Source organism: Ambystoma mexicanum, chromosome 8 (assembly GCF_040938575.1).
Source record: "Ambystoma mexicanum isolate Mex_15411 chromosome 8, UKY_AmexF1_1, whole genome shotgun sequence".
NCBI lineage: Eukaryota > Metazoa > Chordata > Amphibia > Caudata > Ambystomatidae > Ambystoma > Ambystoma mexicanum.
The window spans coordinates 690,462,901-690,475,332 of NC_090929.1; the positions used below are offsets into that span (position 1 = coordinate 690,462,901).

General features: G+C 46.8%; 1 protein-coding gene across 4 annotated transcripts in view; it reads left to right on the top strand.

Moving 5' to 3' along the window:
- The window catches only part of SEC31B (SEC31 homolog B, COPII coat complex component), a 2,991,081-nt gene that overhangs the window by 2,626,933 nt on the left and 351,716 nt on the right, over positions 1 to 12,432 (top strand). For 3 of the 4 annotated variants that reach the window (XM_069610491.1, XM_069610490.1, XM_069610493.1), the window contains one exon: positions 5,168 to 5,329. The exons of the other annotated variant lie outside the window; for it this stretch is intronic. In XM_069610491.1, coding sequence (XP_069466592.1) covers positions 5,168 to 5,329 — 162 coding nt within the window. The remainder of the gene's footprint in view (positions 1 to 5,167; positions 5,330 to 12,432) is intronic. 4 annotated transcript variants of the gene reach the window in all.

Genomic DNA, 12,432 nt, shown 5'->3' on the forward strand with positions numbered 1-12,432 from the left:
ACTTCCAATCACAAAGCATTATAAGCATGCCAACCAAACAAGACAATCTTCATAACATTGAGCCTGCACCCACCACTCCAGTACGTGCATAGAGCCAATGGTGCGTACTGCACTGCAACACTTAGTAATTTGCACAATGGACACTACGCAAGCACATAGAACAAACATTTGCACTGGGAACTCTTCCATATGTACACTATTCCGTTAATACACCCATTGGACACACTGCACGACTGGTCACTGCACCATCTCCACCCATACACCGACAACTGTAGGTTGTTCTACCAATCACCACACACATTCAACTACCATTGTGTCCACGGCAGACCAATCGTACACAATAAGCAACAAAGCAGTGGACATACCTTTTCAACCAGTGCACATAATTATCTGTGCTAGGGCTGTAGCCATGTTTCCAAGGGGCTACAGACTTTTGTCACACAGCACACATGTTTAAATACTCGTGGAATGCACTCCCCTTCTGCAAATGTGCCTGCCACCACTCATGACAGAAAGACATTGCCGCTGTAGCTTGCATTCCATAACGCAGGCTGCCTACAATGACCACACAAGATAGATGCCTGTTGAGGTATCTGCACAATAGTTAATTGGAAGGTAGCGATGTTGAACGTGAAGGGGCTAAACTCCACAAACAAAAGATCTCTCACCGGGAACATATTCCTCAAAGCACGGATAGTGCTGGCAGACCTCCGTCTTCTTGTATAATGATATATATCACATGAAGCTCTTCTCAGTTCTGCATCCTTTCCATCTCTTCTTCCCACCACCAGATGCCGTACACTGTTTGTTAGATCCGTTTGCCGCTGCATTGTCCTGCGATACAACATACTGCCACATGGAACACTTTTCACACATCCCGTCGCCGCACAGTGCAGCTCAATCAAAGTTTTGACCAAGCTGCGAACAGGGAAATGGGACGCCGGAGCAGAGCCAGATGGAACTAATTTGAGTACGCACACTGCTACGTACAAGGGATCCAGCCATGCACACAATGGCTTACAGCCTTGCCACACAATCTGCAACACTATCCTCTGATACACTATGGCAGCGTTTCCCAAAATATTTGACGCACAGCACGCTTCCCTGCAGCCAACCACCAGCCGCGTCTACTGTTCGCGGACAGCACGGCGTCCCACAGGCCAATGACACTTCGGTATGCGGATCGAACAGGGAAATGGGTACGCTCCGCGGACCCAGATATCACAAATTTTTTGGGACAATTACTGGTCAGATTTCCACCAAAGCCTCGTCCCTGGCGCAAATTTGATGAAAATCTGTCCAGCCGTTCAGGCTGTAGCCATGCGCAAAGTTTTTCCCCATTCAGTCTATGGAAAAAAAAACATTTTTGGGACCCCCCCCTATAACTTTGCCCCCTCTGCATGAAACCTCCCCTAACTTGGTGGAAAAGTTCAGAGCCACCCATGCAAGGTTTAGTGAGGATTCCTCCATGGGGAGCGAAGTTATAAGCCGCCGAAAAGTGGTCTTCCTATGGGTTTAGCAACTTAACCATAACTACATGCCTGCTACCGCGGGCCGTGAGATAGATATATATATAGCACACGCACCTCCGGTGCTACACTACGGCTATCAAGCTAGTTATGAGGTCTATGACTGCTAAGTATTCTATGCATGCATGTGAATTTTATGAAAGATCCAATGCAGCAGAAGTCTTAGTTACTTACCTGTAACTGTATTTCTCCAGCATTGGTTTCTTTCATAGATTCACATGCGCCCACCCTCCTCCCCTGGGGAGAGGCTGCTCCTCCGCCAGTCAGTCATCGGTCATAATACTTACGGCTCAAAATCTGAAGATGGCTGACTGGGGTGGAGCCTAAGCCCTGCCACCTCATTGGTTGGGGCCTAAAAGGACCAAAGGGAGATGGAGGGACTGCACAAGTGAAAGGCTACACAAGCCCTATCGGGCCTTTTGGGTGTAGCTTTCTTTCCCAAGGGAAAGTTTTGGTATATTATTGTTTATTATTTAATTTACCGAGGACTCCCATTATGACGACGGGGAATATTCAAGTATGTGAATCTATGAAAGATACCAATGCTGGAGAAATACAGTTACAGGTAAGTAACTAAGATGTGTACTTGATATTGTTCTGAGTGAGATATCTTGTTACAGGGGTCATTTTCCTTCTTTTCAGTAGTGTGGATTGTGCCAAATCTTGGAAGACGAGAACCTCTGCTCCATTAATTGTAACATGTCCCGCTGTCAGAGCCGCTTGCAGGATCTGTTCAGTCTGACTGTAGGACGTAAGTGCTGCTAAAACATCCCTCGGTCGGGCTAACGGTTCCATTCTCTTTGGTCCTACTCTGTGAATACGATCGATCCCAATTTCGTCACCCGATAGTTCTGTTATCAGTTCCCCATAGCAGAGTTCAACTGTGTGTTTAATATCTTTGTCTAGGACTGATTCGGATATCCTTCTGAGACGGATGTTGGATCTATGGGATGTATTTTCCAAGTCCACATTGGATATCCAGATTGGAACAGCTGTCTAATTTAGCGTACAAAGTTTCATCCGTCCATCTTGTATCGTCAGCTACCTCCTTTAACACCTATCAGTGGTGTCAATTTGCTCCTCCAGTTTTCCCATCTCCACTTTCAGTTCTCTTGTTGATTTTGATCTCTTCCTTGAGTTTCACAAAGTGGCTTTGAAAGTAAGAAGTTAACCTCTCCTGCATACCCTGGCTCAGATCTTCTTTGTTTAGTGCCATGGCGTAGTTAAAGCAAAGCTTGGGAATCCTCCCCCATGGATTTCAAATGGTGCCCCCCCATCTTTTTCTCTTGGACCCTTCCTTCAGCAGCGAGTCAGGTCTCCTTCGCTAGGTGATTTAGTCTGGGGTTGGTCCACGCGTCTATGCGCCTCTTTGGTCCTAGGCCTCAACATCAACTGGGTGCTGAGCTAAGCATCCAACAAAGATAGGTAGCTCAATCAGATCAGTAACGCAAATTGGCACTATCCAAAGACAAAGGCACCCCACACAGGGGGATCCTAGTTTCCGATATCAAGCCAGCACAGTTGGGGCACCACAGGGCCCACCCCTATCACACCGCTCCTCACATTCTCATACAATCAGGACCGAGTCCACATCGGACCAGGCTGCACACCCCTTGGCCAAGGTGCATGATGTTGTTGCCTACCCACAGCGATCCCAGGCTCAGCAGCCCAAACCCTCCGTGGCTCCCAACCAGTGGCCACTCTTAGGCAGCACAGTCCACAAGGCCCTCCAAGGGCCAGCAATCTTACCTCTATCAATGTCTAAATTGTGAGCTTTCATCACAACATTGTGAGGGAGGTTCAAGTCCTTTCCAAGCTGCTGTTGGACCTGCTTTACAAAGCTGCCCACGAGCTCCATCCCTTCTTTACCAAAAACATATCCTCTCCTTATGGCCCACGCCAATCACCAGTAGTCGTGATCCTTTCAATGAAGATCCTGCTCTATGCTTCCCGGTTTCCAAACACCTGCCAAATCCTTGATGAGATGAGGCCGCTAACCGTAGGAGGCCCTTCAACAAAAGGGCCACTATGTCTGTCTCGGCCCTAACCATTCCCAGCATCGCTGTTGCCTACTTTCCCATGCTGGATCCTCTGTCATCCTTGGGTGACTACCTATATGGCGTCCGACACCTCAGAGCGCCTCCACTCCCACTTCTTCTGCCGCCTTGCAGCAGCTCTGCAGGGCCGGCCCAGCTTCGGCATACCCAGCACCTCTTCGCTGCAGACATTGGGAGCTCTGATGCAGTTTTACCTGCGATGTCACCGCCTCAATCTCCGGTAATACATCCCCTCAATTCCCGTGGAGTGTGGCTTCACTTTAGTGTGCAATGTCACCTCCTTGTTGCTAATTACGGGGTGTTCGGGCTAATGATTAAGGCCCAGCTTGAAGACCGCTTTGCTCATGTCCGCCCCCTTCAAGTCACCATCTTGAATCCCCCAAGTGACTTTAAAGGAGCAGTAAGACAGATATGAGGAGGACCAAAAAAGAGCAGTGCCAGGAAACTGAAGAGATCAAAGTGTGTAAAGAAGTGTAGAAGGGTCCACTGTGTCAAAAGCCGTGCTGAGATCAAGTAGGACAAGAATTTCAGGTGACGCACATGAAGAATAGCATTTGAAACCAAAAAAAGGTGATTTTGAAGATGATTATAAAGATTAAGGTAGGAACTCAGCTGAGAGTTGGCAAAGACGTTCAAGAGGTTTTGAGAGATAAGGAAGTAAAGAAATGGGCGAAAGTTGGAAAGATCATCAATATCCAAAGCAGGTTTTTTAAGAAGAGGACAGCAGTAGAACATTTAAAAGAAGTGAAAAGATGACCAGAGGACAAAAAAGAATTGAAAAGAGCAGATAACATGTAAACAAAGGCAGGAAGAATAGGTTTGATACGAGAAGCGAGTAGAGGATCAGAAGGAGCTGACGTAGGATAAAATTGGTGATGTCAGATTCAGAAATAGGCAAAACTAAAAAAAAAAGGGCCGGTCAGAAATAGAGGTTGGTAGAATTGACTACTAAAATGGTCATACAATGGGGACAATGAACGTCTGATATAAATTAAGTCATTAGGGGTCAGAGAGGATGAAACAGACGGGTCAGGTGGGGGAGAAGTAAAAAGCTTGTTATGATTGCAGTGAAGAGGTTTAGGAGAGGAACTCTGAGACTGGATAATATCATGAAAGTAATCCCCCTTTGCTTGTTTGAGGGGAAAATGTGGGCTGCACCCTATTACCAAGGTTGTTTCCCTCTCAATTGTTAAGAAAACCACACACCTACATTTTTACAATGCTCTTTTTCTAATTTGACATCAAATGAACAGAACTCTTAGTTGGGGATGTCCTAGGAAGAGTAACATACCACTCTCCTAGGTTAAGAACAGCTCGTAATGGCTAGGGTTCACCTCACCTACCCATAATCTCACCGGTTTGTCCGAGACCAGCCTTGCCTACTCAGGACTTACAATGTAGGTACCATATATTATCAGCAAACCACGTGCCTAGTTATTTAGTTACTGTTCCTAATTTGCCGCTATTCAGATGGTCATCTTCAGCAACAACTTCTCTCATTTTAAAGCCACTCTTAATATTAATCTTCTTATGCCATCTTTCTTAACCACATCATATGCTTCGTTGTATTTGTTAACACAGCACAGTCTGCTTCCCGTTCGATCCAAACGATGACCGAAGCATCTACCTCTGTGAACACTGCATTACCTGTTTTCACCAATCAAGTTGGGATAGGCTTCCCGCCAGGGGGTCCTGAATCCCCAAAGCATTTTGCACCTGCTAATCTCCCCCCACCACCAACAGGTGAGTGTATTTGGCTTTACTAATTACTGTGCACTGATATTTCGACTAGACCGATAAATGTAGGATTGATTTGGACATGAGATCTTAACCTTTCTCAAATGGTCTGAATGTATAGCTGGGAATCATATCTGCCTAGAACCATTTGCAAACCTGTATTTCACACTATTACCAATATTGTTGTGTTTTGAGATATGACTGCCTCTGAAAACAATCTGCACCGAGTAGGGTCAAAATGAGACTAAACATAAGACACCTGTGTTGATGTCCGTTCCCTGACTTGTACCAGTGCCTGCAGGGGACACCAGAGCTCTGGAAAACTAGCCTACAAGTGAATTATTGCCAGAACTGTAAGCTGCCTGTAGGCCTTAAAGTGCCCTATGCATTCCAGGGGACTAATGTCAATACTGCCTAATGTGGTGAAACAGACTGTTGGTTGATGATTCAACCTAGTGACGGACAATGCAGGATTGTGTATTCCAGAGTGGGGGGTCAGGGGTGGGGGGCACCCTACAGCAAGTTTTGGGAGGCAGACACCTGGTGCAGTAATTATAACAAATGAAATGGCAACATGCTGCCCCTGGGCCCTTCTCTCAAGCAAGGATCCCTGTAAAAACCGTACTGGTCGAAGAAATTCCTGCGAGCATTGCAGAAAGTGGAGACCCTGCAGAAAAGGATGTGCCTTGGGGAGCCGAAGCACAGAACTGCATCTGGTTAGGCGAACCAGGACTGGAAGGCGGACTTCAAACTGATGCAAAGCCCGGGAAGCCACTGATTTGCAGCACAGGGACATACATTCACCAAAATTACTGAAAGTGACTGCACGCTTTTGATGACTTCACATGAGGCGGCATCACCTGGACGTTGGCATTGTTGGATGTGACACTACAGAGCATTTGACCCTGATAACATCACTGAAAGTGAAATCATGGAAGTAAAACAAATACTTAGATTATCTTAGTGTTAATAAAATAACAATGACCTACTAAACCAGACAAGACTAGCACAGTGCAGTTATGAACCTTATTTCACCTATTTTGCTACCTTGATGTACCATCAGGGAGAGGTGGGATCATGATATGCTAGTTGTACACACAACTGCAAAATGTGCCAGGGCGTTGCCGTCGCATGCAAGTAAAAGTATTGTGTAGCCAGTAAATGCCATGTTAGGCCAGTTGTTGCCTCCCACAGCAGGTATAGTCCTCATATACTAAAAGGCAGCCCCGCATTCCTGGGTGCTGCTGTAATATGCCAAATTTACACTGCTATATGTGTGGGTACTGCCTTATTATGCCAGTTAATGCTTCACATGCCTGCTAATGTCATAAATGCATGGTACCGCCTTGCATGTTATGCTGGTGTGCTATACAGTGTTAAGTGCCTCGATGATGCATGTACATGTGCTTCCATCCTATACCAAGGGCTTCCTCAGCTGCCTCAGCGCTGCCATCTTAGTCTAGTCACTGTTTCACTTCCTGATTGTCATCGTACAAACGTTGTTTATAGACTCAACTCACCTGTCCAGGTGCTGCAATCCTGTACCAAAAGCAACCTCAATTGCCATCTTTAGTCAGTGTTTCACAATCGTGATAGTCATTGTACAAAAATTGTGTATAAACTTGTGTGTCCAGGTGCTGCCATCATATGCATTAGTAATGCCATTAAATTCCTAATGTGCCTGGTGTACTGACCATGTATTCAGTACAACCTTGCATGTGCTGCTATCTTATGAGTGCAGCTTTAAATTCCCCATTGATGTCTTCCAATGCCAGTGATAGCCTCGTATGTCTTTTACCCCCAAGGGCACCAGCAAAACCTTTAGGGGGAACCACAAACATCCAGGAGAAGCCCCAAAAATGCAATTCTGCCAGAAGTCCCCATATGCAGGGTCCACTGAACAGATCAGCTTTAACAGGATGAACCTTGGTGGGGGAGGGGGTTGTTTCTATGGGAGGTATACATAGTTCATTTTTTCCATTTCTCTATTTCTCATTTGCCCCTTTTATCCTTGGGGGGGGGGGGGCGGGGGGTTAAAGCCTGAAAAATAGTGTGATGTGTGTTCTATGCACATAGCTTAATCAGTGGTTCTCGCTGTTTTAGTTAGTGACTGATGCAAGCTTTTCAGATTTCATTATAAGCCAATCTCTACTACGTCTCTGCGCCTATATACGGTTCTGCTGAACACATGTACTGTATACTAAGCTTATGTTCCCGGATTGCTGGAGGCACGCAGGGCTTTCTTTTCACCCATCTTTGCCGTCTGAAAACAGAATATTCGGTCTGGATTCCTTTACAGCCTCCTAGCTGCCCCATTATGTGCCCTTGTTATAGTGGGCCTAGTGCACTCCTGTTGTGATTCAAAAATTGAGTTATTAATGAAAAGGTAGTGGGGTGCCGGGGAGAAAACCAACCCTGACACTGGGTTGTACTAATGAACATAAAACAACAGATGTCCACAAACTTGTGGAGCTCTCCCGTCCCCTGCACACCCAATTAGTATTCTATAGACAATCAATTTAAGTCGGTTGGATTGAAGAACATTAAATTAAATAATGCTGTTCGTACTCCAATTTTTTGTTAAGACAGATCAAATATATATTTTTACTTCATCGTATAATGTTTGACCCATTGAATTTTTTGATACATAATCTTTGATTTGCAATTGGTTCAAAACAAGTCACTTCACAAAAAATAATAAATGAATAGACAATTTCAAGCATTGAATATGATACAATCTCACATATGACTAAACTATACAAGTCAATATCCTGTGGTATGTTCAATCCTTGTTTGCTTCTCTATGCGTTTCGGGGTGTAAAAATCCCCTTCTTTAGGAGTTGTCTAACCAATTCTTTATTTCTTTATTCAGATCTATAATGAATAATTAATCATAATTTAGTAACACTAATATTGATCACAATCATTCATCATACAATGATTATTTTCTGTCATGGTTCTAAATCTTATAATCACCTGTATTTATTCCTCTGAAGGGAATCCCTTCCAAGAATTTCTTCTACCGGATCATCAAAAAGTGGACCTAAAAATGCTTCCTAAAAAATCAAACGGTGTATATGTAAACACTAGTTTGTGCCCTTTCCAACAGGAGTATCGAAACCTAGAACTATGTCTGTACACAAACAGCATGAGCCTAGTTTTCTGGGGTATAGAGTCTTAGCCCTTTAACCAGTCTTGTTTTATGTGCATTTAGTTTATTTTGCTTTCACTGTTATAAATGCAACCGTACAAGTAGCAAAATGTAAAGGTGATCTTGGTCTGGTAGAGTGAACCCGTGTGATACTAAGCCATGTGGTACCCTCATCTCAAACATTCATGGGTGGCATAGGTAGGATGGAGGTGCATTTGCAGTGCTCCTAGTAGGTCCTTGTTCTGGAATAGAATGGGATAACGATGGAAGCCAGCAAGAAGCTTATCAAGTGGAGCCTGAAATGTAGGGACGCCATCAAAGGTAAGTGCGCTATCAAAGGTAAAGTCTTGGTGGATGGGTAATATGTGAGCAGATGTTGTTTTCTCAGATGTACAGCGCATCTTGCCTTGGCTGAAAGGTCCTCTTAGACTTGCATGCTCCAACACTGAATTTGGCAAACCTCATGCTTCCCAGCTCCCCCTGCCTGGCTCAGTGTCATTTACTTCTAAAATATGACTCTCTAATGGTCCAGGAAAAACTGTGGTCTCTTATAATAAATGCAAACATTCGCACTGTGATGTCCACCGTCCCTCACGAAGGTCTCACGATGCACGCTGTGCCACTCTTTCCTCTTGAGCTTTCTTCTCAATGTGTGACGGTTTTAAAGCAATTTATTCCCCAGTAAAGAGAGTGAGGGCTTTCCAGTGAATATTTTCTACATCCACCCGTGATTCGATCTGCAGCTGACGGCACACTCTGTGAATGCTGCACGGCCGCAGCGGAGCTGAGCTGCAGACTTCTGCACAGCACAGCTGACCTACGAGGCAGTTCATCATTGCAGGACTGCCCAACACAGCCGAGCTACACCCGCCCAAATACAGATACGGCCCTTCTAAGACAGCACACAATGGTTCAGTGATTTGAGGACCGTGGCTGCTACAAGCAATTGGACACCAAGTGCGCCCCATTCCATCGGTCCACACCTCGGGGAGACGAACTGGGAGACCATTGGCACACTGGCCTTTACCAGTGACCGATGACACTGGATGCAGCTTTCTTCAGCACATCCCATTTACGCCAGTCTGCAATAAGTGCTCCCGCTATCTGCAATTTTCCGGCCTGGAAGCATGCAACTCGAAGAGACTTTCTACTAGATATCTGTGGGACTGTTTAATTGCCCTGAAGAAGGCGGCTACTATGATGAAAAAAATAAGCGATCACTCTTACTCAGTTTCAAGACAGATGGTACTGCCGCCGAAACGTCCAGTTAATGCGAGAGGGAACTACTAGCCCAATGTTATGGGCAGTTTCGATTGACTTTTCCATGTGATTCAAACACCATTTGGTGGTTTGACCACACTTTACCCCCGAAGACGTTGGCACGTGATTATCAGAATTATTTTATAAAAATGTCTTTCTGTAAAATTGATCGGTTAGATGTATGACCATTAGAACTTTCTAAGCACTTGAATAATTCATGATGTATTATGTAATTTAACTGAAATTCATACACCAGATACTTGGAATCTGGACACAAAACACAATAACCTTAGGTGAAAAATCAAGAGGTATATCCACTATATATGCTATCTTTCAGTTTATGTTGTGAATTGGTTTTTCCTTTTAACTACACTAGTCTTCAGACTAGTATATGATTGATGCTGTTCCTCTGTCTATGACACCAGTATATGTTTTCTTTTGCAGTCCAGCAATGTGTTTTACATGCAGGTGTTTATAAGGAAACTTCATTTTTTGTCCTAATACAATTAAGCATATTTTATGAGGGCATGGCTAGGACAGCCATGTAAGAGGACATACTCCGGAGGAGCTCCTGTGATCCTTTGATGATCCTTATAATAAGTGCGTGCACGGATGCCTGTCGGTGCTGGAAAGCAACACCATTGCTTCTAAAAGCAGAGAGCGCACTCGCTGAAACTCTGGTGCATGTGCGATCCATGGATACAAAGTTATAATTGTTTTGGCATTACGAGCGCCAGAGAGAAAATGAGAAACAAAATGGCGGCGGGAACAAAGGAATCTTCGTGATACTTGGGGGTGCTGCAACAAGCCCAGCCGAAACCTGAGATTGCTGGACAGGCCCTGCCCTAAGACACGGACTTGAAAGGGCCAGGGCGCTGGAGAGTGGAGAGCGTGTGGCGGGCTGCACTGGCCACGAATTAGTCTTGCAGGCTGGGGAGAGCGGCTGCGACGACACAGTATCTGTGGAAACGCGCATCCAGAGCGCGCGCATGCATGGCTTGTGGCTGACAGGATCTACGGAGCACAAGTGAACCGGCGCCGGGCCCGCGGTGTAGAGAGATCGAAAGTTGGAGGAGGCCACAGGGACCCCTTGTGTCGAAGCGCTGAAAGGAAGGAAGGAAGAACAAACGAACGAGCGCTGCGCTGGGCGTATGGCGCTGGCTGCAACAACGTAGCGGTGGTCTTTGGGATTAGAGAGAAGGAAAGAGCGGCTGGGACAACATAGACGAATGCTGGGGACCAGATTCTGCACACAGGTGGTGCATGAGAAGGACCAAAGGGGCTGCCAACAGTCCTACACGGGCGCCCCACACGACCAATAATATTGTAAGCGGGGCTACCCTTGGAAAGTGCGTTGGCCAGCGCTGTGGGCCGTGCCAGCGCACAGGAGACTGGGCTCGCTCCGGGGGGGCTGCCTCCTAGGAGCATTGGATGCTGTGGAGACCACAACACCTAGGGGCCAAAAAAGGTATCAGGGCACAAATAAGGCCCTAGGAGAGGCGGAGAGGTGCGGGGGGATACCTGCGGCACATGTGCCAGCAGCGGCGAACGGTGGAGTTAGGAGGAAGCTCAGTAGACGCACCCTGGCCTGCGATTGGGTGGGGCTGCTCCCAAGTTGGGGAATAGAGTAACCCGATCTGAACATTAGAACGCACCACAGGGTGCGAACGAATCCTGAGGCAGGTGGGACCTCACTACGAGCTAGAGAAGTAAGATAGTAGAGGAGGCTAACCCGGAGCACTTGCTGATCCCCAGATACAATATAAGGCGGCCTCATTAGCTAAAGAGTGCGAAGATAACACCTTGGGCTGGACTGTGGACTGGATGGCCTCGAGGCCGACAGAGTGCCGAGGTGAGAGAGCGCTGGGCCAATGGGTGCACATGATCACTGGCTACTGATGGATCCTAGCAGAGACCGGAAGTGTTTCACTGCGTGAGCACAGGTACGTGGGTGGACACAGCCCATTCGAGGTGGGGGGCAAGCAATAAGGAAACACCTGCACACAGATGTGACGGCCTCTGCAACGCCAAGAGTGGCCTGGCGCCACGTGGACTTTTTGCACGTAGGCTGGTGCTGCTGGCCTACGCCTGGACAATATAGCATGACGTCTTCCAAAATTGTCAGACCCAGGAACAAGCAGCCCATGCTGGAGGCCTATGCTAAGTCGCCCCTGGGTGCAGAGGGGAGCAAAAGCAAAGACACTGCTATGGCGGCAGCGGAGACACCGGACACGATCCACGAAGTGTTGGCAGCGATAGCAGACTTGAAAGTTGACTGGGAGACGAAACTGGGCTTGGCAATGAACGAACTGAAAGTGGGCCTGGACCTCAAGATTGGAGCGGTCCAAGAGGAGGTTAATTTGCTGAGACAGGACGTACAGACGCTTGCTGAGCGCACTGGAAACCTGGAAAAGGAAATGGCCCCGAACACGTGGCATGCGCCGCCCATGGATCGGAGCTCCATGCCCTTGTGCAGCGGGTGGGCAACCTGGAGAACAGGGCAGCGGAGGCAGAGGGGCGCGCACGACGCAATAACATTTGTATTGTTGGCCTGTCGGAAGGAATGGAGAGTCCTAATCCGACAGAATATGTAGAAACCATGCTCCTGCAGGAGATAACTGATGGAGCACTGACCCAGGGGTTTGCAGTTGAGAGGGCGCACAGGGCCTTGATGAGGAGACCGCCCCCAGGAACCACC